This window comes from Nilaparvata lugens, chromosome 11 (assembly GCF_014356525.2).
Source record: "Nilaparvata lugens isolate BPH chromosome 11, ASM1435652v1, whole genome shotgun sequence".
In the NCBI taxonomy this organism is placed as follows: Eukaryota; Metazoa; Arthropoda; class Insecta; order Hemiptera; family Delphacidae; genus Nilaparvata; species Nilaparvata lugens.
The window spans coordinates 8570139-8597083 of record NC_052514.1 but is presented as its reverse complement, the minus strand read 5'-3'; the positions used below and the strand labels follow the sequence as shown (position 1 = coordinate 8597083).

The window sequence follows — 26945 nt, the reverse complement described above, 5'->3', positions numbered from 1 at the left end:
TAGCATTATCTCTGTCTCGCTTTGTTCTGTTGCCAGATCGTCTCTTAACAATGTAGAATTAATAATTAACAAAATATTTTATCTTAATTATGAAAGTTCATATTGAAATTATTGGAAAATATAATTTTTTGCTTAATAAAATATAATTGATTATTTTAAACGGGAATAAACAATTAGGCTCAACTCACACTCACGCGATTCAGGTCGAGAAGAGACTCGACTCTAGTCGAGAGCATGTGTTTCCAAATGGTGTGGCTCAGACCAGTCGACTCTAGTCTCCGCGACTGTCACCATTTGAAAACACATGCTCTCTACTAGAGTTGAGTCTCTTTTCGACCTGAGTTGCGTAAGTGTGAGTTGAGCCTAAATATTACATAGATAAACGTGTATTAGCTACCGTTTATAGAAGGCATTAACAAGACCGAAGATCGGCAACGTTGTTCTCCTATCTTTCTCCACTGCCATTATAACGTGGACCTCACTATAGATTCTTAATAATGTCGAGGGTTGCCGAAGGTTGATGATTGTGAGTTCCAATGTTGCACAGATTAAAAGCGCTGATTGAGTCCATCAGTTTGAGTCAATCAGAGCCCAGCAGTCATGCCACACGGAGCGCTATCAGGCGCATTTGTGTTGTCAAATATCCTACAATAAAATAAAATAAATTAATAATATAATAACAATCCGACTTTAGTCAAAATACACAATAAGAAAGTGGAATTTATTCCACAATGAAAAGGAGAATGTAGAAAAAGATGCGAAAGATTGAACAGTTCAAGATTCATGCTTTCTCTATTGCAGAAAACTTTTGTACAAATGCATAGCATCGTCATAAATTAAACATGATAAATACAAAGTACTTACATTCAAAGAAACGAAAAATTCAAACACAAGCATACAAACAGCACATAATACCCTCAAATTAGAAACCCCTCTTTCCTATATGGACATATTTATCTTAAAATCGTTTTTATGGCTCTCTTGAAATTACCCACTTCTAGCTCCTTTAAATGTGCAGGAAGCTTATTATGAGCTCTTGTACCAAACCAGTAATAAATACCAGTATAAAACCATATAACAGTGATAAATGAATTGAATTGATTGAAATTATTTTTAAAAAGCATGTAGTAGCCTAATCATTTTTCATTTGAGACTGGAAAAGATTGATAGGCCTACCACAATATGAGGGAGATATTACAAGAGAAACTTTGTTTAGTCACAAATCAAACGATTGACGAGGCATTTTTCTAGATTGAACGAATATTATGAGAGATTAATTAAGTTCATCTGAGCTGAATAGTTAGTTGTGTTTTCTGGCTCTAAATTTTGTAAAATTACACAAACATTTTTCAATTAATGGTGATTCGAGGGTAATTTTTTTGCTTTTTATTCAGTTTTTTAACCGTAAAAATTTTAAATTCTTAGTTTTTGAGTGAAAACTAAATTTTAGAAAAGTGAAATCATAACCCTATTTTGAACTTTTGAAATGTTATCTAAATTTGGAAGAGAAATAGTATAAGGAGTATCCTTAGTTTTTCTCTCCCGATCAGTGCTTCCTTGTAAAAATGATAAATAATATATATATATATATGGTAGCTCTAGTAATGGGTGAGTGCTGGAGGTTTGAAGCAGTGCTCGCAAAGGCATACTGCTATCGTCTGTCTCAATAAAGCAACAATCTACATCAGTTTTGCTTGTTATTCCAAAGCGATTTAAGATCATTTCAGAAAATAATAAAACGATCTAAAGCTAGGTCACCTATCACACTAAAGCTGCCATAATATTTCACTTAATATTCGTTCAATCTTTAAAATAGGTGTCAATCGTAGTATTGCTTTTAGATAATAAGTAGTATTACTTGTAAATAGTAGTTTCAATTTGTGTTTTTAATCTATTATTTTATATTAATTTCAATAAAAGGGTAGGCTACTATAATGCTATTTTATAAATGCATGTTATGCATTTGTAAGAGATTGTAACGTTCAGTTTAGTGAATAAACTGGAGTTGTACCTTATCTCCGTCGCGTTCCTCGTATTTGTCCTTGATGTTTCCCGTATGCGGGTCGTTCACGCCGTAGCTGAAAGCGTATTTCGGGTACAACTGCAATGCAAAGAAACAATCTAGAAGACATAACCTCATTTGGATTTTTATTGTTACCTAAATTTGGGGGAGAAATAGTACAAGGTATTCTTAGTTTTTCTCTCCCGATCTGTGCTTCATTGTAAAAAAAGAATGAATAAAGAATAAAGGCAATAAATTAGATTCCTCCATTCTTATAATAGATCCCTTTCATGCACATTACAGTATTTTCAGGCCAGCGCATCTAATAAAATGCGAATTCCCACAATAAAAAATCTGGTGTGGCGCACTCACACAACTTTCCTTGCCGTTATGAAAATTGTTCACCTGACGCTAGTATTCCCGCGCATCTCAAGTCTACTATTCAAAGATTTGAGCCAGCTGGTGACGGGACGATAACGCTGGAGACACACGAGGTCTGCTATCTCTTCATAGTGAATCATTTAATAGAATCAACAGTTGCCAACAGTTTGCAATTGGATAATCACATTTTCTCGAATTTCGAGCTTATTTTTAATTTTAAATGAAAATGTTACTGACCATTAATTGTAGAGATTCTCATGCTCAATCTTTTCGACTCAAAATTTTTTGTTTAGAATGTATCTGAAGCCTGATAATTGATAATCTAAATTCAAACTTTGCATAGATGGGGCGGAGCTCCTAAGATTTTTACAGATATGGGACTTAAGGCAGTTAATAGAGCTTATCGATGACTATTCTAGGTATAACTTTAATCAAAATCGTTGGAACTGTTTTCAAGAAATTCGCGAAAAACCCTGTTTTTAACAACATTTTTGCCATTTTAGCCGCCATCTTGAATCGCATTTGATCGAAATTGTTCGTGTCGGATCCTTATATTGTAAGAACCTCACGTTCTAAATTTCAAGTCATTCCGTTAAATTGGGAGATGAGATACACAGACGCACATACACTCATACACACACACACACAACACACACACACACACACACACACACACACACACACACCACACACACACACACACATATACAGACCAATACCCAAAAACCACTTTTTTGGACCTTGAAACGTATAGAAATTTAGAAATTGGGGTACCTCAATTTTTTTCGGAAAGCAATACTTTCCTTACCTATGGTAATAGGGCAAGGAAAGTAAAAAATCAGTGAGCATATTAAGGTGAAATAGAAACGACATGGAGAAACTCCACAGCTCTGTTTATAGTGTAAACTTCAATGAACATATCAGGCACAGCCAGAAAATAATTCCTATAGGTTCTAATAGAACCATTCATACTCGCTCGCCCGGGCTGAGTGAGAATAGTCCCATTAGAATTCATGGGGATTATATTTGCTCTGTACCGGTCACTGACTGATATGTAGGTATCCAATCAACTTAAATTAAAATAAGTGGCCCTGAGTACATACATTTTAAGATGTCAATCGATTTGTAATTAAATTTACTAAAAAACGTTATGCTTGTAATTTTGTTTGTAAAATTAAAGACTTCTTGGTTATCCAAGAAATACAATTTTAAACGGCCACCGTATCGTTTTATGAATTTTAAAAAATGTCAAAATTTTGTGTAGCTCTGTTCAGTTTTCATCAATGCTAATGCTTTTGAAATGTCACACTTCCGCATGTTCAGTCATTATTTAGACAAAGAATAGTAAGTGAAAAAACAAAATGGCGGCTGTGTGAGCAACTAAGTACTTTAGAACAGTGATATTATTTACATAATAATGATATTAATATTACATAATATAATACACATATATATACATAAAATATAATATACATGATATTATTACATAAATGATATTATTTACATTATGCTTCTTATCCAGGAACAATGCCCTGGACCTAGAATATTCGTAGGGAATTCTGAAACATCCTTTATATGTTTCATGAACAGAGCAGATAATACATAGAGAAAGAAAGATATTATAGTCTGTCTAAAATAAGTTGAGACTTGGCCCTCCATAATACGATCTTCCGACTACTTTTGACAATTGAAAAAATGATTTCAATTATTTCTGAGAAACTTTCTCGCTTTCACCACCCACTTATCTTTCGAAAAAAGTTTACAGCATGTCGAAAATTTCATGTTTTCTGCTCAAAATGTCTCGGCAATCATAATCATTAATTAAAAAATAACTATAGGTCGGATAAAAATTATCCAGACACAATAGAAAGGAGACATTCTCTCCGTTAATTTGATATAAAATTATTACGCATTACGACGCCCCATGATTCTGAGAGAAGTGATATTAAAAAGAAAAACAAATCTTCGCGTTGTTTCCAATTTTATCATAAAAGTTAAATTTCCTTTTAATCCTTCAACCCTGAAACCTTTTTAGCACTACTAGGATATCGGGGATGATATTCTACATCCAATTCTGTCGTTGAATTGGAAATTTGAGAAAGTTGCAATTTTACATGAATTGGCAACCTTGTAATTTCTTCGGAAGTCTCAACTCATTTTACACAGACTATGATAAATACTTACCAAAATAGATAACTAATGAAAAATACTGTAAACTTACGTTTACTAATCTTTGCAGCTTCTAGTTCTCCATCTGTGAGTAGAATATGAGCGTGCAGTTGATAAAGTAAATCGAAAATTTGATCCACTACAGAAGGCTACCTCCGCTCAGAATTATCAATTCCTGAAAATATTTATAATAATAATATATATTTATAAAATAATATCATATTTGATAATATTCATAAATTTCAACAGCACTCTTCATTGCGGAGGGAAACAGAAATATTAAATGTATTGAAGGACGACACATTTGAATACATGCATAGCTTCCCATTATTTTTAGCTACCCTCTACCTTTGCAGCTCTACTATAGTGAGGTCCACGTTATAATGGCAGTGTTTGATTAGCATTGGCATTGCTATCCTTGTGTATCATTCAACAAAGCAGATAGCGCTCTCTCTTTCTCGCTTTGCTCTGTTGCCAGTTCCTCTTTTAACAATGTAGAATTAATAATTAACAAACAAAATATTTCATCTTAATTATGAAAATTCATTATGAAATTATTGAAAAATATAATTTCTTGCTTAATAAAATAATTGATAATTTTAAACGATAATGAACAGATATTACATCAATAAACCTTTATCAGCTACCATCAATAGAAGGCATCGACAAGACAGAAGATCGGCAACGTTGTTCTCCTATCTTTCTCCACTGCCATTATAACGTGGACCTCGCTATAGTAGGTAGTTGTTTTTGGTGAAGCTATGTGACGCTGGTAGTCTCTCATACTATGTCAATGGCAGTGAAGTCTATCTTTGAGGAACTTCAGGCATTGAAGGAGGAGAACAAACAGCTGCACGATAGAATTCGTGAGCTAGAGGTGTCTTGTCACCTGAAGGTCGACGACCTCGAGCAATATGGGCGCCGACATTCCATACGTATTTTTGGGATCCCGGAGAGCGACAAAGAAGACACGGACCTGCTGGCGCTCGATGTCTTCAACAAGAAGCTGAACGTGCCCGTGACTCTGGCGGATGTAAACCGCTCGCATCGCGTTGGAAGGCGTCAACCACCTCAACAAGGGCAAGCTAAACCCAAGGACCGACCCATCATAGTACGACTCTGCAGCTACCGGACCAGGAAGATGATCTTCGACGCTAAGAGGAAGCTGAAGGGTTCCGGCGTCACCATTCGCGAGGATCTGACTGCGGAGCGTCTCAAGATCCTCAACGCTGCGGCCGACCGTCATGGGCATAGGAATGTCTGGTCATCGGACGGGAGGATCAAGATCTCTATCGGCGAGGGAGGATCCAAGAGGGTCCACACAGTCGAGAGGATGACCGACCTTCAAAAAATAAAGGTAAATTAAATCATTTCAGGATTCGATGACTAAGGTGCCCTTCACTACGATAATAGGAAATTCGTATTAATACATTTCACAGTAGATATACCTTGGCATTTTTCATGAGCTGGCTTTCTGTTCTATAAATGAATCTTTCCACTGCTATTTATGATTATTACATGAGGCAATTATTTCAAACTAAGGAGATCCACATTTGTTAATACTGATTAATAATTTATCTTGATATTAATTCCCAAAACTACGTTCAATGCATCAACTACTATACTCCAGAGGGTACTTAGAGAATCATTATCTCTATTCTTACTAATAATTATTACATCTCTTACCAAAATTATCTCCATAATTAATAATTTTCTAAATGCTGAATTTCAAATAAATTGGATGATTAACATACGTTATAGATATGGATGTAATCTATAGGTAAAGATAGTAATCTCTTCTATATAATGATATCTTCTACTGTTGCCACAGCTTGAACAATAGAAGCTAATGTGTGAAGAATTATTGATAGAGCAGAGGGGTGGGTAGTCTGTTCATATGCTTATATAGGGGCTGTGTTTCATTTAACGTTATCTTAGACATTCATCACTAAACTATTACAGTTCTCAATTTACTACTTTTATCGTTATTGCAACTCCCAATAGTTAATTATACTTCTAATACTATATAATATTTTTCATACTTCACCGTTCAATACTATTTAAAACTCATCTAAAATAATCTAGCACTTTCTCAATCGTCTCCTCTACTCCTTATTTTTTCTTTCTCGTTTCTCTTCTTGATCTTATATTTATAATGATTACTTGAATATTGTTGTTTGCGATGATGATTATTATTCTTTTCTATTCTTCTTCTTCTTTTTTTTCTTCTTCTTTTTTTTCTTCTTCTTCTTCTTCTTCTTTTTCTTCTTCTTCTTTTTTTTCTTCTTCTTCTTCTTCTTCCTCTTCTTCTTCTTCTTCTTCTTCTTCTTCTTCTTCTTCTCTTCTCTTTCTTTTTCTTTTCTTCTTTTTCTTCTCTCCATGATTAATTCAAGATCACAATGCGATGTTCCATTTCTTATTCTATAGTTCAGTTTCATAAGTTCTTCGCAATTTGTGCACATTCCTTCTTTCTCTTCTTTTCTTCCCTATTATTATCATTATTTTCCCTGTGATTTTTCCACTAGCTATCCAGCATGTTCAAATGTTTATTTTCTTTCTATATCTATTTATCTTTCTACCTTTTCTCTTCTATCTGATTACCTTCTACTAATATCCATATATTATATTATAATATCCATATACTTATCCATATAATATTCGATTCTTTCCCACATTAAATCATACTATTCCTCTTCAATTTTATGCGAATATTATTCATTATCAGTTATATTATGTATCTTTCCTCTATTGATAACCTTCTTCAAAGATTTTTCGTTTTTCTGCTGGCTTCTTCTTCTCTTTTTCAGTTTTTACTGGATCCCATTTCGCTCTATCTCCACCATGAACACGATCTTCCACTACTGGATTTCATCTCTCTCTATCTCCACTTGGACTCGATTTTCCACCACTGGATTCCATCTCTCTCTGTCTCCACTTGGACTCGATCTTCCACTACTGGATTCCTTCTCGCTCTACCTCCACTTGGACCCGATTCTTCCACTACTGGATACCTACTCGCTCTATCTCCACTTGGACCAGATCTCCCATTACCAGTTCTTCCTCAATCTTCATCTATTTTCACCATTAGGATTATTGATCACCAAAACTCCACACATCTACATCTTATTGTGTTTAGTGAATTTCTGAACTAGTGCTTTTAAATAGTGAAGGGAGCCGAACTGTCAAGGCATACTGAATGCACTCGAATCAAGAGACTTTTTCATTTAGGTTAAGTTTTATCAGTTTCATCCCCATTTCCCCCGTCATGTGTCGTTCTGAGGTCGGTTCACGATTGGTCTGCTGCTTCCATGATGCCTCTTACTGACACGTCAGCTCGCTCGCCCTCAAGTAGGTATGATTATTTCAATAATAGTAATAATGACGCAGGTACGTTTCTAGCAAATAAGCTCCACTCTTTCAAAAAACTTTTCAAGGCTGCTCACCTTAACGTACAATCCCTCAGTTGCCACATTGATGAACTCAGAGCAATCTTCCGTTTTCAGGACTTCAATATAATCGGAATTTCCGAATCATTTTTGAAGCCTAGTATTACATCAAATTTTGTTGCATTGCCTGGATATAATCTTTTCCGGAATGATAGATTAAATAAAGCTTGTGGGGGTGTAGCAATTTATGTGAAAGATGGTATCAAAACAAAAGTTTTAATCACATCTAAACAAGAGTATTGTTCCAGACCAGAGTTTATGCTACTTGAATTATCCTTATCTAGTAATGATAAATTACTCGTTGGTATCTGTTATCGCCCACCAAAAATAGGTCATTTCACAGATTTCGAAAATGTCTTGCTTTCTCTTATGCCTTGTTATAACCGTATACTAGTTATGGGGGATATGAACACCGACTTGAACATGACGAATCGTAACTTTGACTACTTTCAACTGACTACAATTTTCCAATGCTTAAACATGACTATTTTACCCCTCGATCCAACTCATCATACTAATGAATCAGACACACTCATTGACCTTCTCATTGTTAGTGATCCCAATGAGGTTGTTCAAGCAGGCCAAATCTCAGTGCCAGCTATTTCTAGACATGATTTGATCTACTGTGTACATTCCCATAAGATACCCAAGCCAGAACAGAAAATTATCACTTATAGAGACTTCAAAAACTTTGATGAAGCTGCCTTCCTGACTGATGTGGCTCAGACTCCATGGCATCAAATTGAAGCATTACCCTCAGTTGATGACATGGTCAAGACTTTCGAGAATTGGACTTTGACTTTGTATGACAAACATGCACCTTATGTGACAAGGAGGATTAATAGAAAACGACGAGTACCGTGGATGACTGAAGACATACTTAAGATGATGGGACGTAGAGACAAAGCACATAGAAAATTTAAAAAGACATTTGACTTGGACAGTTTGATAGAGTATAGGAGCCTTAGAAATAGGGTTAAACAGGAATTACGGAACTCAAAGATTAGGTACTTGAATTCGTTTATGACAAACAATAGACAAGACTCTAAATCACTTTGGCAGGGAATAAAAGAATTCGGGCTTGGCAAACAGAAATCGGATCCACAAATTGACTTACCATTGAATAATATAAATGACCATTTCGTTTCACACTCTAACCAACGCGACGAAGTTGTCATTGCTAATCATATAGATGATCTTGAAGAGCAGGTTACAAACTTAGATTTACCAATCACTGATCAATTTCATTTCCATCCAATCTCAGAAGAAGACACTTTCAGAGCAATTCAACGTATTCATAGTAATGCTACGGGTGTAGACAAAATTCCTATTAAATTTATCAAGAAGATGTTATTTGCTGTTTTACCAACCATTACATACATTTTCAACAAGTCACTTGAAGAAGGCATTTTCCCTGAAAACTGGAAGTTTGCTCTGGTTCGCCCTCTAAATAAAGTTCCATCACCCAATAAAGTTGAGGATTTTAGACCAATCAGTATTTTACCTGCATTGTCCAAAGTGCTAGAAAGACTCATTCATGCTCAAGTTGTAAAATTTCTAGACAACAATAGTAAGCTTCATAACTTTCAATCAGGCTTTAGAAAATTCCATTCAACTGAGACAGCTCTGCTTCGTGTCACTGATGATATAAGGTTAGCTATGGACCAAAGAAAATGCACCATCCTCACCCTATTTGATTTTTCTAAAGCATTCGATACTGTTGATCATACAGTCCTTCTGAATAAGTTGGCTATTCTTGGTTTCAGTCGCAACTCGTTAGTTGGTTTAAATCCTATCTATTAGGTAGGAAACAATGTGTATCTGTCGGTGACAAAAAGTCAACTTGGAAAAACGTTATGCATGGAGTACCACAAGGTTCAATTTTAGGCCCTCTCCTCTTCACTTTGTATGCTAATGACCTTTCTTCCATTATCAAATTCTCCAGTTTCCATACTTATGCAGACGACCTTCAAATCTATTTAAGCTGTCCCATAACAAAAATAATGAAACAGTTGGAATAATGAATCAGGATATCAATTCGATAGTGGAATGGACAAAGAAAAATGGCCTTAAGCTTAATCCCATCAAAACACAACCCATTATAATTGGATATTCTCGTCTTATAAACAATATTGACCTTGAATCGATTCACAAAATTAGTGTAGACGGTAATGACATTCCTTACTGTAGCTCAGTTAAAAATTTAGGCATATTATGAATAATACTCTTGACTGGTCAGAACAAGTGAACAAAACTTGTAAAAAGGTATTCTCAGCCATGCATGCATTGAAGAAAATGCACGATATCCTCCCTAGAAACATTAAATTATTATTGGTTCAATCTCTCATCTTCCCACATTTAATGTATTGTAATTCTGTTCTTAACGATATGCAAGTCACTCTGAATGATAAACTACAGCGTTGCCAAAATTATTGTCTACGTTTCGTCTACTCTCTCCAACGCCATGATCATATCACCCCAGCCCACATTGCTAGTTCAACATTGAAGCTTCCCGATCAGAGGCTTTTTCGAATAGTCAAGCTTGTTAGAGATATCTTGAAATACGGTAATCCGAACTATTTTAAAGATGATTTCAAATTTGTCTCTGAAGGTAGGAGGATAGATGCTTCACATACTAGAACCGGAGAAAGTACTTTAAGGATACCCAATCATCGAACTACTATTTTCACAAAATCCTTCTTAGTCAGTGCCTGTCGTGCATGGAATACACTTCCTGTTTCTATCAGGTCTATCGAGAGCCGAGCGAGCTTCAACCTGACTTTAAAAAAACATATTTTGGAGCAAATGACTGAAACTGTCCGGCCCTAGAACGATCACATGACAACCATCCCTCACCCATTCCACCAATATAAACCTTTAAACCATGTTATAGAACGAATTGTATATATATATATATATATATATATATATATATATATATATATAATATATATATATATATATATTATATAAACTCATGTTATTTCAATTATCCACTGCATACTGCTGTATATTACTGAAATTTGATAACCCTGATCTACTTTCAGCCTACTTCATTTTATTAATCAATTATTTGATCTTATCTACCTATATAATTATTTTACTTTATCAATTTTCTGTTTTTTTTTCTCTTCAATATTCATATTGATTAAAACTTTTACAATATTTCCATTAATAAATAAATCTTAGTTTAAATAACGAAATTAACGTTTTGGTAGAGAGTTAGTGGGGAGGATATTTTTATTATTCTTCCCAAGAATGGACATTGATATGTCCAAAGCTCCGCCAATTTATGTAGATGCATAACAATATGATTATTATCTATAGTTATTAAATTACAAATTGCTTTTTCATATCATATACAGTTCTATAGTTATTTTCCTAGTCTATATTATGTAAATTCATCTATAATTTTGCTGTATTGTAAGCTATTGTATATAAGTGTATAAGCCAGTATATATTGTAATCTACATAAATAAAGTACTCAATCAATCAATCAATACTCAATCAATACTGTGCCGTTCTTACACTCTCACCCCAACAAAACAGTAATAATGGACAGTAGTAGACAGTAATCGGCTTCAGTTAGAAAAAAATCCACTTGAAATTTGGAACACAAACAACCTATATCATGGGATATCTACTTATACTATAATATTATCAACAATAGATTAGTAACAGTAGAAGAAAAACCATTAAGGTAACAAGAATATTGAATGAAAACCACTGATTTATTGATAATTAGAATGACCGGTTTCGGTTATTACACCATTGTCAATCTCTGATAAACTAAAACTAAATACATGAGCAGCAAAATTTATACTAGTAGGCGAGTATGCTATTGGTCGAGGGTCTGAGGAGATTGGTCGAGAGTAGTATAAATTCTGCTGCTCATGTATTTAGTTTTAGTTTATCAGAGATTGACAATGGTGTAATAACCGAAACCGGTCTTTCTAATTATCAATAAATCAGTGGTTTTTTGACAATTTCTTAGTCTTTTTCATTCAATATGAATAATTACCACAATATCAACTTCTCAACTACACAAAAAGTAACAAGAATAGGTAGCAAACCCCATGTGAAGCCCGAGCTACACTAATCATGCATTGTTCCGATCCCACTCCGATCCGATCACGGATGACAACGGCCTAGAATGGTGCATGCCACACATGTCCGTCATGTGATCTGCCCCTTCACCATTCCTCAAACCTACAGAAGTATCGGTCATGAGTAAGATGCATGATAAGTGTGGCCCAAGTAGCAAATAATCTACTACGGACGGAAATTACTGAGATATTGCAATTATTCAAATGCTAATGAATTAATCATTAATATTAAACAAAAATCCAAATTAAATGCTGTAATTAACCCCGAAGACTTCTGCTACTGCAAATATTGACAACAGGTAAACAGCTAGATGGAAATTCGATGAGCGCTACTATTCAAAAAATATTTGTCAGCCCGGGAATCGAACCCAGTACCTCCTAATTGCCGGTCAGGGATGCTTACCCTTACACCAAACTGACAATCGCTAAATATTCAGTAATTTCCGTTGGGTGGCTGGCCGCTATGGCTTCGTATAAGATGAGCGCTGCTATCCAGAGATTGTCAGTTTGGTGTAAGGGTAAGCATTCCTGACCGGCAATTAGGAGGTACTGGGTTCGATTCCCGGGCTGACAAATATTTTTCGAATAGTCGCGCTCATCGAATTTCCATCTAGCTGTTTACCCTGTTGTCAATATTTGCAGTAGCAGAAGTCTTCGGGGTGAATTGCAACATTTAATTTGGATTTTCGTTTAATATTGATAAATAATCTACTAACTCCGTAGAAATCAATCTGAATAAAACTCAATAAAAAAATCAATCTGAATGAAACTCAGTAAGGATTGAAATACTCACAGTATATTCCGGCGTATTCTATAAATGCTGAAATAAGGTGTCCCATGAAAAGTGAGAAAGTGTCGTCTTCATGATATTTCAGTCCCATATGACAAGGACACAACGTTGTAGCTACTCTTCGTCTCCCTTGCCTTTTCCCCATTATTTAAGGTCGGCTCTCCTGGATCTAAGTCGCCAGTGACTGCGATCTTGCGTCGTCTCTGCTGTTAACCTAGCTCCGCAGTGCAGGCTGGATGCTTGGCTGAATCGGACTAGGCGCTGAGACAGCAAATAATAGCAGCGTTGGTGGGAATGCGAGTGGCCGCAGTAACATCTTCCACCCAGCAATGGTCGGCGTAATTCCGCCTGGTGGACAGACGAAAGATCAATCCAGTCGGTTATTTGATCCCTCCAGCCAGGCTCAGCTAAGCAGCCGAGACAATAGAACAATAGTGTGACGGTCTTATCAGCAGTTTTCTTTCTCACGATTATTTTGATTTTTGTGCTACCTATAATCAATAATAACTCCAGTCACCAGTAAAACGTTTCCAGAAACGTGGTGTACTACCATATTAATGACTTTTCATGATGATTTTTAATAATTTAAAAACATTGTTGACATTCTGAGCCTTCGGGCTAAACTTGGGGTCGCTGAGAACGAATCTGTAATCAGAATTTCTCTATCACGAAAAATAACGAAAAAGACCCAGCTGTTGATCTTCTGGCAACCGTTAATAGTCATCCTGCAATGCGGTCGAAACACTTCCAAGCCAGACACCCATCGCAAATGATAACAACGCCAAGCTGTGAGAAACCATCCTGCACTGCGGCGCTAGGTTTAGTTCCTGACACGACGTTGTAGCTACGAGTTCTAATTGTGTGAACTCTCTTGATGCGCATTGTAGAAAACATGTGACCGCACCAAGTTGTAACAGGATCTTGAAGGTCTTCAACACTGGAAAACAAATGAAAAGTCTATGTAAACTGGACCTCCTTAAACAACAGTTTAGCACCCTTAAAAACAGAATAGGCTAGGTCAACATCTAATAATTATCTTATCAGCTAACACCAGCTTACACCAGGTTAACATCAGCTTATCTCTGTATTCTTTGCAGGAGTTTGACAACAGCAATCATTGATTTATTTTGAATTTTATTTGTCTTTTTTTACTTTCCTTGCCCTATTACCATAGGTAAGGAAAGTATTGCTTTCCGAAAAAAATTAAGGTACCCCAATTTCTAAAATTCTATACGTTTCAAGGTCCCCTGAGTCCAAAAAACTGGTTTTTGGGTATTGGTCTGTATGTGTGTGTGTGTGAACTTTCAGGGTGTGTATGAGTGTATGTGCGTCTGTGTACACGATATCTCATCTCCCAATTAACGGAATGACTTGAAATTTGGAACTTAAGGTCCTTACACTATAAGGATCCGACACGAACAATTTCGATCAAATGCAATTCAAGATGGCGGCTAAAATGGCGAAAATGTTGTCAAAAACAGGGTTTTTCGTGATTTTCTCGGAAACGGCTCCAACCGATTTTGATCAAATTCATACCTAAAATAGTCATCGATAAGCTCTATCAACTTCCACAAGTCCCATATCTGTAAAAATTTCAGGAGCTCCGCCCCATCAATGCAAATAGATTCCCAATTATCAGGCTTCAGATACAATTGAAACAAAAAAAAATCAAGTGGAGTAGATTGAGCATGAAAATCTCTACAATTAATGTTCAGTAACATTTTCACCTAAAATTGAAAATAAGCTTTAAATTCGAGAAAATGTGATTATTCAATTGCAAATTATTGTTGATTCTATTGAATCATTCACTATGAAGAGATAGCAGACCTCATGTGTGTCTCCAGCGTTATTGCCCTGTCACCAGCTGGCTCAAATCTTTGAATAGTAGACTTGAGATGCGCGGGAACACTAGCGTCAGGTGATCAATTTTCATAACGGCAAGGAAAGTTGTGTGAGTGCGCCACACCAGATTTTTTGTGTAGTTGAGAAGTTGATATTGTGGTAATTATTCATATTGATTGAAAAAGACTAAGAAATTGTCAAAAAACCACAGATTTATTGATACTTAGAAAGACCGGTTTCGGTTATTACACCATTGTCAATCTCTGATAAACAGAGATTGCATAAGAGCAGATTGGTTTATCAGAGATTGACAATGGTGTAATAACCGAAACCGGTCTTTCTAAGTATCAATAAATCTGTGGTTTTTTGACAATTTCTTTGTCTTTTTCATTCAATTTTATTTGTGTACCAACTATAGTTAAGACTTATATGTAGTTTCAAACTGACGCTATTCAAATGTATTTGTATATGTCTGATGAATAAAGGTTTTTCTATTCTATTGTATTTGACATGAAGAAACTTTAGGTCAGGTTAGGACATTGAACAATAGGTGCTATACATACTATAAAGGCATGTATATTATGTTAAGGTATGTGATTATTTACACAAATTATTGGTTTCACAAATATTTATTTATTTATACATTCATGGACAGAATTCATCAAGTATGAATTCTCAAATATGAATGACTGGGAAATGAACAACTGGCTTAAAGCCCAAAACTGTTCCATTCCCAAATTTGGATAGAAATTGTCCAGAAATATGTTATGCTTATCACTTCATTAGTTTTGTCCAATTTTGAGTCCAAAATATACACGGTGTCCCAAGAAGAGATTTACACGATTAATTTTATATTACGTGCCCATTCATGCACCGAACTTTTTCAAATTTCACACAGTTTACAAAGTAGGTTCTAAAAATATTCTGCGAAAATCTCAGATCCCTAATTTCCGTAGGAACAAAATGGCGGCATATTGAAAATTTTACCAATTCGCTTTCTGGAAAAACTACTGCCGCCATTTTGTTTCTACGGAGGTTGGAGAACTGAAATTTTCCCAGAATATTTTTATATTTTTAGAGCCTACTTTGTAAACAAATTAGAATTGGAACCGTTTTGGGCTTATAAGCCTGTGGTACTTTTCTGTAAGTTGTGTAATTCTGAATGAATGAATAAACTATGTAGGCTAAAATTTGAAAAAGTTCAAATTCATTTTATGAATATAAAATTAAACGTGTAAACCTCTTTGTGGGACACCCTGTATATAATATGACAGAAGTATATCCGATGTCGTAAATTAAAGTCAACTGTCAGACCAAGACAAGAGAGATAGACCTTAAAATGATCAGAATCATCATAGCAATATTGCTTGGGTTGAAAGCTTCTGAAAAAATCTAGTGTGGCGCACTCACACAACTCTCCTTGCCGTTATGAAAATTGATCAACTGACGATAGTCTTCCCGCGCATCTCAAGTCTACTTTTCTAAGATCTGAGCCAGCTGGTGACAGGACAATAACGCTGCAGACACACAAAGTCTGCTATATCTTCATAGTAAATGATTTAATAGAATTAACAGTTGCCAACAGTTTGTAATTGAAATAATAACAAATTTGATCAAAATCGTTGGAGCCGTTTTCGAGAAAATCGCGAAAAACCCTGTTTTTGACAACATTTTTGCCATTTTAGCCACCATCTTGAATTGCATTTGATCGAAATTGTTCGTGTCGGATCCTTATAGTGTAAGGACCTTAAGTTCTAAAATTCAAGTCATTCCGTTAATTGGAAGATGAGATATTGTGTACACAGACGCACATACACTCATACACACACAAACACACATACAGACCAATACACAAAAACCACTTTTTTGGACTCAGGTAACCTTGAAACGTATAGAAATTTAGAAATTGGGGTACCTTAATTTTTTTCGGAAAGCAATTCTTTCCTTACCTATGGTAATAGTGCAAGGAAAGTAAAAATTAACAGCTATGCTATCTTCACTATGTTAACCAGTAGAAGGATGCACCGAGATAGCTAACATCTTGTCACCAGCTATCGACTTTTTTATCATAAATCGACTTCACAAGGATGCTGAGTGCCCTTCGAGCTTCAACTCAGCTACCATCCTGACGTGTGCAGCATACTAAGGCAATTTCTAAGCTGTTCTGCTGCACTAGATAACCATACAAAAAACGACTTGTTATAATGTATATCTTTGTAACTAACTTGTTTTTTGTTCAAATAAATAAATTAACTGCTAAGGGTTAACCTTGTGTTTCATATAGCGAGTCAACAGCTCTCGGTGACTATAGTGAGGTCCACGTTACAATGACAGTATTTGATCAACTTTGGTTTTGCTATCCTTGGCTATCATTCGACAAAGCCGGTAGTGCTATCCTTTTCTAGGTCCACAACGATGCCAATTATGTTTTTGACAGTGTAGAAATATAATTAATTAATGCAGAGAATGGGCATCGCTATTCTTCTATCTTTATCCACTGCCATTATAACGTGGACCTCACTATAGTGTTGTGGTAATACTCACTGAGGGGAAGCTTCTAAAAAAATTAACAGCTACGTTATCTTCACTATGTTAACTGCTAAGAGTTAACCTTATGTTTCATTTATAGTGAATCAACAGTTCACGGTGCCTGGTGTTATGATTGTGAATGTCACTACGGGCAGCCAGAGTATGCTGTATCCTCTTGACATACACCCCAAGCACAAGAGGATGTAGTAGCTGATGACCGTCACTACACCAAGGCGACCAAAGACGGGCTTGAAGATGGTCGCTGCCGTTTATGATTCTTACAGCCCTCTTTTGCAGCCTCTGGACATCAGCAGCCCCTGCCGAGTGACCCCACAGGAGCAAACCATGGGTGAAGAGAGTGTGATACATCATTAAAAGATACCTCTCAGTCACCAGGCCCCCTTATCATGAGCAGCAGGAAGCAAGAGACCAACAGTCATGCAGACAATATCATTTATAACAATGAGATGTGAAACCAGCCTTACTGATTAATCAACAGGTCCTACATAATATTTGTTGTCAACTTGAGAAAAAGTTGAAGTAAGAGGTGAATAGGGTTAGTAGAGTAATCATGGTAAAGGAATGGGTGCTATAATTTGATATATAATATCAAACTTGAATTTTAAAAAAACTTTCGAAGTGAAAATGCACTTACTTATTTGTAGTGACGATCGTTTCGACCCGTTGTTGGTCATCATCAGACTGTGGGAATTTACTCAGATGACAAGGCTATGTGTGGTAAGGGATGATAGCCTTGTCATCTGAGTGAATTCCCACAGTCTGATGATGACCAACAACAGATCGAAACGATCGTCACTACAAAAGTAAGTGCATTTTCACTTCAAAAGTTTTTAAAATTCAAGTTTAATTTTAACAGTGAAAAAGTATGGATATACAACAGAGTAATATAATATCATGTAGAGTTAACTAAAGAAAATGTAGTTTAAAGTGAGTGAAACTTGATAAAAAGAAAACATCTATAGATAGATGTTATAATTTCTTGATAAGCTGAAAGAAGTTAATTTTGAAGAAACAGATTTGATCTACAGGACCTGGTTATATTGTTATGAGATTCAGCAAAGGTTGTGGACATACTTAAGCTGCAAAAACAGGCTGTCCGAATCATCACCGCAAGCTAATATCGTGCACATTAAGACCTTAAGAAGCCATGTAAATGTAGGTTTGAGACTCTTCAATCACCTTCCTCAAGAAATAAAAAATTTCCCGTTTTTGAAGTTTAAAGATGCATTTTACAATTTTCTAGTCAAAATCCCTTTTACAGCTTGAAAGAGTACTATGAGAAGTGAATATTTGAATGTATTATGACTTTTAAAAAATGTATACTTTGATGTTATTATGACTTAATATATTGTATAGACATATATTAAGATGTCATTGAATATTATAACTATCTTGACAATGTCTCATGCAATCATGTAATTGTTCTTGGACAAATAAAAATATTATATTCTATTGCAAGCCCTTTTTTGTTAGACTTGGTATTCTAACAGTGATCTGCCACTTCCTACTTCTCTGTCTGATGTATGTCAAGAAGAACCAGCAGTACATGCTGACTTGGACTGATGTGCATGAACATAACACAAGACATCGAGAGCTGATTGATACTCCCAGAGTACACCTTCAGAGATCTCAGGTGTGCTTCAGGTTTCCGGCATTGCGATATTTCAATGGGCTGCCTACAGGAGTAAAATAGTTAGATATAAGAGCGTTCGAGAGAGTTGTATCCCAACACTTGAAAAGAAAGGCATACTACAGTGTTGGTGAATATATGTGGTATGATTTGTCGGAAATGCAGTCTTGCTAAACATGCCTATGTATGTTTGTTTTGTGTATTACATGTTTTTGACGCCATTGATTCCATATTACGGGTAAAGGATGCAGATTCAAGTATAAAGATAGCCTACTTACTTATAACAAACAGTACGGTATAACCTGAAAATATAGTCTGCAAACTACTGTTCAAGAATTGGAGTGATTGATTAAATACAGTGAATAACTTGAATTTGAATCACAGGCAACTTAAACTATGGTACGGTAACGGTAGCCTACAGTATTAGTCAGTACGGAGGAAACTTATTCTTAAGTCTAATGAACAAATACTCTGGATCAATTATTATCTACTTTTTTACAATTTAAAATTTTACTCAATTTTTAAATTTCAAATTCTCTACTGATCATGGATGTATGATTTGTATAACACTCTCCACCGCTACATACAATGCTAGTCTAACCTATTTTTTTAAACTTTGAATCCATTTATTAAAGCTCCAAATTTAACTTAGTGGGGATTTTTGTTGTGAGCTGTTTCGGTATAGATAAAAAGTACTTACTAAATTTCACATTTGAATAAATTTTGAAGATTGTTTATTGCTATTTCCAGCTCCTCCATCTGGTCCAAAAGACTTGGGCCTGTCATTCTAAAAGCCCAAGTGGAAAAAATCTGAAACAGATTAAAGTTCAAAATTATACACATTTGAATTTTAAGTGATTTAAAATTGAAAGTTAGTTTACAATAAAAGTTTGTACAACTTTTAAAGTAGTGCCTGTGGTTTTAAAATTTTAAGGTTAGCCATGTTATCAAACAAGGTGATAAGGTGCACATAAATGATAGCTGGAAAAATAATTTACGGAAAAAAAACTAGAATTAATTTGATGTTGTCTTTACCTTAAAAATTGAATAAATCTGTAAAATTACCAATATGGAAAGTTGGAATTACCTTATCGAACGGGATTACTGTTCGGGATTTACTTGATGATGATGATTTGCTTGAATTTCTCGCAAGCAAAACAGCGAAGCCGATTTCTCACCAACTGCATCATGGGTAATGCGCCATATTGGTTGACGTAATGGGTTGCCAAGTGACGTCACCTTCGGATATCTTCGCAAGCAAGAGCGTAGTGGCGATTGGACACGAACATTCCCGAATGGGTCAATGTCTGAAGCTTCTACAATTCCGTACAGTGATGTGAGTAATGAGTATATTACAAGTGATTTACTTAATTTCAAGTGTTAATATTCAAATTAAAAACAATTAGTGTATTTAATAAGTGTTGTTCGTCATAAAATGTTGGAGTACCAGTGATCAGTGCGCTAGTTGATACCGATTTATAGGAAGGACCTACTCAGGCCTACCAGCCCCTACGAATTCGTGTACAAGGGTGTTAGCAAGAAATGTGATAAATCTATGAAGTTCATGAACTCCTATGAATTAATACAGCGCAGATAGAAATGAGTGGACGTCCCAGAACAACGTCCTTCGCAGAGGGTAACAAGCAGTCTCCTAATCCTCCGTTAGGAGGCATGAAAATAAGTAGTAAGTGCAGTTACTTCGTATAGCTCAAGTAGAAATGACGTTGGTTAGGCTTGAAAAAGTGTTCAAATATGGCTGCTATCAGTTCACATTTATATTCTAAGTACCAATTTTACAGTGCGTAGAAAGCTGTTTTGATTTTTTAATTCCCTCCAGATGTATTTGAGAAAAGGTAGTGTATGAACACTTGAAATACCGTAGTCATGATCACAATGAGACGGCCCTATCTAACCTATCGTTTCCTTACATTTCGTTTTGGGACATAACCTTAAACTATTGATCAGTTACATAAAATGAATTACTAGTCATCTTCGTTTAAAAATTACATCAACTTATTAAAGCATTTGCCAATCCTATATTCCAAACATGTTTTTAGAAGCTTCTAATCCAACTGCTTAAATCTCTTGTCAAGAAATTGCGTTTTCATTATTTGTGATGTGGATTCGTCTGGCCTAGCGTTACGATAGCTACCTATGATAAGCTTTTTGCATTTCTCTAAACAACTGTTGGAGTTATTTATCATTATTAAAAATCAATTCTTGCTTTATTTTGATACATGACATAAATTTTGATATGTGCGGATATTACTCTAGTTCTAAATTTCGAGCATGTCAATTCAGGTCATGATCTTGTCATTGATTTTTCAAAATTATTCTTTTGAAATCTAATATATTTATGAGTTTTATTACCGAAAGTAAGTAGAGTAAATACTAGTATACTACTGCTCTCAAAAATTATTTACTTTTCAATCGTTTGTGAGGCGTATTTGGCCGCTGTCCAATTTCACGGTCATTTATCTGAGCTAACCTTACATTTTTCAAGCTCACCAGGTCCGCTGATATTACTGTAAAAGATAGGTAAATGAAATGGTCTTTATATATTTGATATTCACAGAGATGATGCTTGTTTTTCGATATTTTACAACTAAAACTTGGATTTACACCAATTTTTGCCTAAATCTGATGGAATTTAATTTGTAGATCATAGCTTGGTATTTGATTCAATCACTTAGTAGAAGTCCAGAATGTTGCTCTATCTTGAATAATCTTTTCTCATAAGATACTTGAATTAATTTTTTAATTTCATTTTTTCTGTGTTAAGCTGGATCTGCACAAAACAGTAAAAATATATGATTCCCACAAGTTCTAATTGTGCTATTTTTTTTCTGTTTTGCTCTTCATGGGAAAACTATTTCAGTCTGCTTTGAATATTACTGAAACATGATTGGAAAAAGGCAAATTGTCTCAACAATCATTAATTGAAATATTTTCAGTCTGCTTTGAATATTACTGAAACATGATTGGAAAAAGGCGAATTGTCTCAACAATCATTAATTGAAATATTTTCAAACATTTGACAATTTTTCAGTAATAATAAGTTAAGAAAGGCTTGATAATATTTTGATACATTAGGTACATTTCAACTGTTACAATAGTCTTGGTTTATAGATCCTGGGCGCGTTTCAAGGCATTGGTCCCATCTACATTGTAGGCCTCGCACGTTTCTGTAGGTATTCTGAGATGGGGCCATTGCATTGAAATAAGTCTAGAATTTACAAAATTGTAAGTGCTGTTTTAATTGCGAAATTTTAGTACCTTTTTTTTCAAGCAAAAGTCTTGGAGTATTTTGTACAACTTAATTTTTATTACAAAATATTCATTTCATTGAATTATCAGAATTGAGTAGGCCTAACGTATTCGTCTTTTGTATCAGGGAATATTTTCTCAGATTGTAATATTGTTGACATGACTACAAATAAATACCAGGTTCATAACAGGCTCCTTACACCTAGTTGCTCAAAATTCTGTCAACTTTAATCCTGAATAAATGTCAATTCATATCTATCTGAATGTCAATCACAGTCAATCCAGATGTCTGGTCATGACTAAGGAGGGAAGTATAAAGTGAATGCCAGAGATCCAAGCTTTCTCCTCGGAAATACAGTTTCTGATTGGTTCTCGTGGAATTTAACCATGATTACAATTGACTTCAGTGTAACCGGGCCACAGTTTTCCAAAATTTCGGCTTCAAACTTGCCATACGGTAATTTATTTGATACAACTAATATCCAGATATTCAAAGTCTTGATCGTTTGCCAGGTGTTCCCGGATAGATCGCGTCAAAAAGAAATAAAAACTATTACTAGAGAGACCTTAAGTGACATAGCGGAGTCAGACTAGTGGTTTTAGAAGGGGATAGCATTCCATTTTCATATGTCACCATTCCTGGATCGGGTGAACATCATTTGAAATAGAATATGGACAAAGAAAGAAGAAATAGTGAGGTAACTTGTGGCTGTAGGAGGCCTACTGAAGCCACTTATCCTCTTCCCCCTACCTTTTACCGCTCCTTCGCCGCTAAACTAAATTTTGACCCTAAAAGAAACTTGGGACAATTAAGAAAAGAAACAAAAATCAACAAAAGAAACTGTAAAGCTGCTTTTACACCAAAGTTATTAACAAAATGTTTATTTTTTCGTCCTTTTAGATTATATTAGATTGAACATTACTTATCATACACATGATGTGCATAAGTGTTTGTCAAGCTCCGTTAATCTAATATAATCTATAAGGACGGAAAATAAATATTCTGTTAATAACTTAGGTGTAAACGCAGCTTAAAGAGCACTTAGGCCTATTTATTTGAATGATATTAAGGTTTGGTTTTTATTAATCTTTAGCAAATAGTGCCTGCTGATTCACAGTTCTACCATGGAGAAAAAATAGCATATATATATTTTATAGCTTATGCTATTTTTTCTCTATAGCTCTACTCACTGATCAACTTATGCTACTAGAGATTAATAATGCGTAAAACAAACTAAACTAGTTTCTTCTGATGCAAAAATTAGAAAATCAAAGCATCCTTTTTCAACTCTATTATATTTCTAACTGAAGAAAGGTACTTTGACTTTTCAATTTTTACATAAATACCAATAGTCCTTACCAAGAAAGTTAATAGTTTTACCTTAGTCTAGTCACACACACACATCTATTTTTGGACGTACGTTTTTTCGACGGCCTTATATAGTCTATTAGATTAAACATAACTTGTCAAACATATACCGGATGTTTCAAAAATAATGACCCAAATTTAAACAGTTATTGAATAAAAACACAAATATGTTGTCAAATTACCGAATAAAACTGTGAAGAATTTGACAACATATTGTGTTTTTATTCAACTACGGAACGGTTCTACAATATTGACAATGACTCAGTCGAATTTTTAAACAGTTATATTTATTTTAAAAATGGTGCACACAAACCAATAATTCTAGATTAAATTACTCACAGAAGTATCAAGTTTATGATGATGTATTATAAATGTTCTATGTGCCCTCTTTTTGAGGCTCGGACGACATCTAGACGGTTGCCAAATTCATCCCAGACTGTTCGCAAGATGTCTTCTCGGACTGTTGCTACTGCACCAGTTATCCTGGTTTTTAGCTCTTCAATATCAAGTGCTAAGTGTTCCTCCCTTAGCACTTGATATTGAGGAGCTAGAAACCAAGATAACTGATGCAGGAGCTATAGTCTGAGAAGACATCTTGCAAACAGTCCGGGATGAATTTGGCTACCGTCTAGATGTCGCCCGAGCCTCAAAAGGAGGGAGGGCACATAGATCACTTATATTACAATCATAAACTTGATACTTCTGCGAGTAATTTGATGTATAAAAATTGTTTGTGTGCGCCATTTTAAAAATAAATATTACTGTTTAAAATTGGGTTAATGTTTAATATGTTGAAATAATGTTTCAACATCTTTTTGAAACACCCGGTATATGATGTGTTCAAGTTCCGTTTAATCTGGTAGATTTCATAAAGATGGCAAAAATCGACGTGTGTGTAACTGGCTGTATTTGAATAGTTAGGTGATATATTGATGCTAGGTATTTTTCAAATAATTTATAACAAAGTTTTCCATTGAAGTGAATAATAACAACAACATAAGTTAGATTTAATACATGAACATTCATCACAAATTAGATTAAATCATTCACAAATTTGTGTTACCTAAAGGATATTCTGTGTGGGAACACTCCAATAATTTATAATATTCAACATTAAATGATAATGAACATCTATGTAGTGTTCATCATCTATGAAGAATTCTCGGACACAGGACCATTGGGAGGATCGAAGAAGTAAAGTGATTCCTATCACAATATTTCGTAGTCAATTTAGGTATTTTAATCGATTGGTAGATATCTATCACAATATTAATCCCTTTACGGTACTTTACAATACTTTATACTGATTCATCTATATATATATATATAAAAGCGAAATGGCACTCACTCACTGACTGACTGACTGACTCACTCACTCACTCGCATAACTAAAAATCTACCGGACCAAAAACGTTCAATTTGGTAGGTATGTTCAGTTGGCCCTTTAGAGGCGCACTAAGAAATCTTTTGGCAATATTTTAACTCTAAGGGTTGTTTTTAAGGGTTTAAAGTTCGTCTTTTAGCTTGTATATTCTTCTTCTCCCAATCTCTTAATATTATAATTGAAATGTCCATATCATATGTTACTATAGAACTATAATCTAGATAGAGTACCTCTTCGAAACAGTTGTTAACTGGCAACTAAATTAATAATTTTGTCAGGTTGGCATTAAGTTGAGTTGACTTTGTTAGGTTGGCACCAAGTTGAAGATTGAAATGCATTTATCGCGGAAAAATTGATTAAGCACTGCTACTTCAATCCTGGGAATATCATATTACTAGCAGTCAGCTCGCTTCGCTCGCCATATCCGTTTAGCCAGCCGTTTAGTCTGGACCCCCGACAGGATTGTCCTAATATATGATAAAATGCCCAAATGAAAAATGCAGGCGAGCGAAGCGAGCCTGCTGATCCCATTCTTAGATGATCTAGTCGGGGGATTCGTCTGGCTAGACGGATATGGCGAGCGAAGCGAGCCTGACGGCTAGTACTATAATAAAGGAAAGAACTGGCTTATACACGTACGTGATAGGAAAATTATGTTTGACGCATCTTCACGTCTGAACTATTGGACTGATTAACTTGAAATTTTTAATTAATCGAGGATGGTTATAGTCATATCTTCAATTCTTCAAGTTTTCACTTTTTCAAGTTTTTAAATAGACCCTTGCGGAGCACGGGTTACCTGCTAGTCTCTCATAAACTACCTTATTGAATCGGCTATAATGTTGATTAATATGTCAGAGTCATTTGATTCTTGTCACAGATTATATTATATTTTTTAAAATCCAGTTTCTGAGTACCTCAATGTATAGAATTCACAATTTTTGAAGAATTTATATTGCCAGAGTATCTCTTAATACTAAATAAATAAATGTATATTTTCCAAAAAACTAAAACTACATCATTACACAAAATGTAAGATAAATTACAATTACATACAATAGTTTGTTACAAAAATTCTTATAATGTGTCCCCTACCTACTTGTTTAGTTTTTTTTCTGTGTGGAAATTGACCTACTCCACTATGGCGTACCATGCTCTAGAGTAGGTTATATTGTTTCAAGTTTTTCTCACTATATCCATCTCCCTCCATTTACACTCTTATCACACTTCAATTATATTTCAAATAGCTCCAAGTTCATATTTATATAGCTCGTCAGCTAAGTCTCTATAAGTTTTTGATCACAGCACAATCACATGAATACGGCCACCCCGTCTTTCGGAGGAGACGATAAGCCGTCGGTCCCGACTACCTAAAAAGTAGTCGTCATCTCTCATCATCATCCCTCTCACTCATTACCTACGCACAAGCCTAAGAGCTTATGTGGGCATCACCCTCAGTAAAAAAAAAGTAGGTCTAACATTTGTCTTTTTTTGTTAGGGCTAATCTTGAATATAAATAAAAATAGAAATCCATGTACCCTTCTGTAAAATTGTTTATTCACAACATGTTTCGGCTATGATTGAAAAATCAATCACTTGATAATGGCATCATATAGCCGAAACATTTAGTGAGCAAACAATTTTACAAAAGAATACTTGAATTTCTATTTTCATTTCTAGGTCCAACATTTGTATACTCTCCAGAAATCTGTATTCTTTATCCTGTCAAATTATATTCAAATATGTAGGTACTGTCTGAGACACTCTCTCTACATGTTTACCAATCCTACTCTCTCTAACTCTCACTCTCTCTCTCAATTTCTTTCTTCCCTCTTCAGATTCAACCTTCACATACTCGACAGACAGCAGATGCTCTGTCTGTTTAATGCAAGAACATAGTTACTTGTTGCGCGTTTGTTCTGTATTTATCCCGCATGTCAGTGCTCTACTAACCTATTTGCATTAGTTTGGTTATTTTATAACCTTCCAATTTCAACAGGGTCACGCTT

At 35.0% G+C, this 26945-nt stretch overlaps 1 protein-coding gene and 2 long non-coding RNA genes across 8 annotated transcripts in view; 1 reads left to right on the top strand and 2 right to left on the bottom strand.

Moving 5' to 3' along the window:
• Positions 1-267: 267 nt before the first annotated feature.
• Positions 268-13100, bottom strand: LOC120353552. The gene is made up of 4 exons (XR_005572460.1): positions 12898-13100; positions 4605-4727; positions 2012-2101; positions 268-645 (listed from the first exon to the last, which is right to left on the bottom strand). It is a non-coding gene; the product is annotated as an uncharacterized LOC120353552 (long non-coding RNA).
• A 619-nt stretch (positions 13101-13719) lies between these two features.
• LOC120353551 lies at positions 13720-20083 on the bottom strand. Of its 2 annotated transcripts, none has more exons than XR_005572458.1 (3): positions 19952-20083; positions 19617-19726; positions 13720-13831 (listed from the first exon to the last, which is right to left on the bottom strand). It is a non-coding gene; the product is annotated as an uncharacterized LOC120353551 (long non-coding RNA). The 2 variants fall into 2 exon arrangements; XR_005572459.1 differs by having other exon boundaries at positions 20004-20083.
• A 93-nt stretch (positions 20084-20176) lies between these two features.
• The window catches only part of LOC111053552 (glycogen synthase kinase-3 beta), a 210777-nt gene continuing 204008 nt past the window's right edge, over positions 20177-26945 (top strand). For 2 of the 5 annotated variants that reach the window (XM_039437567.1, XM_039437566.1), the window contains exon 1: positions 20212-20600. In XM_039437567.1, the coding sequence (XP_039293501.1) occupies positions 20516-20600 (85 nt within the window). In that variant the 5' untranslated portion in view covers positions 20212-20515. Of the gene's footprint in view, positions 20601-20641; positions 20770-26945 lie in introns of those variants that run through there. The other 3 variants (XM_039437569.1, XM_039437568.1, XM_039437570.1) reach the window with 3 other exon arrangements.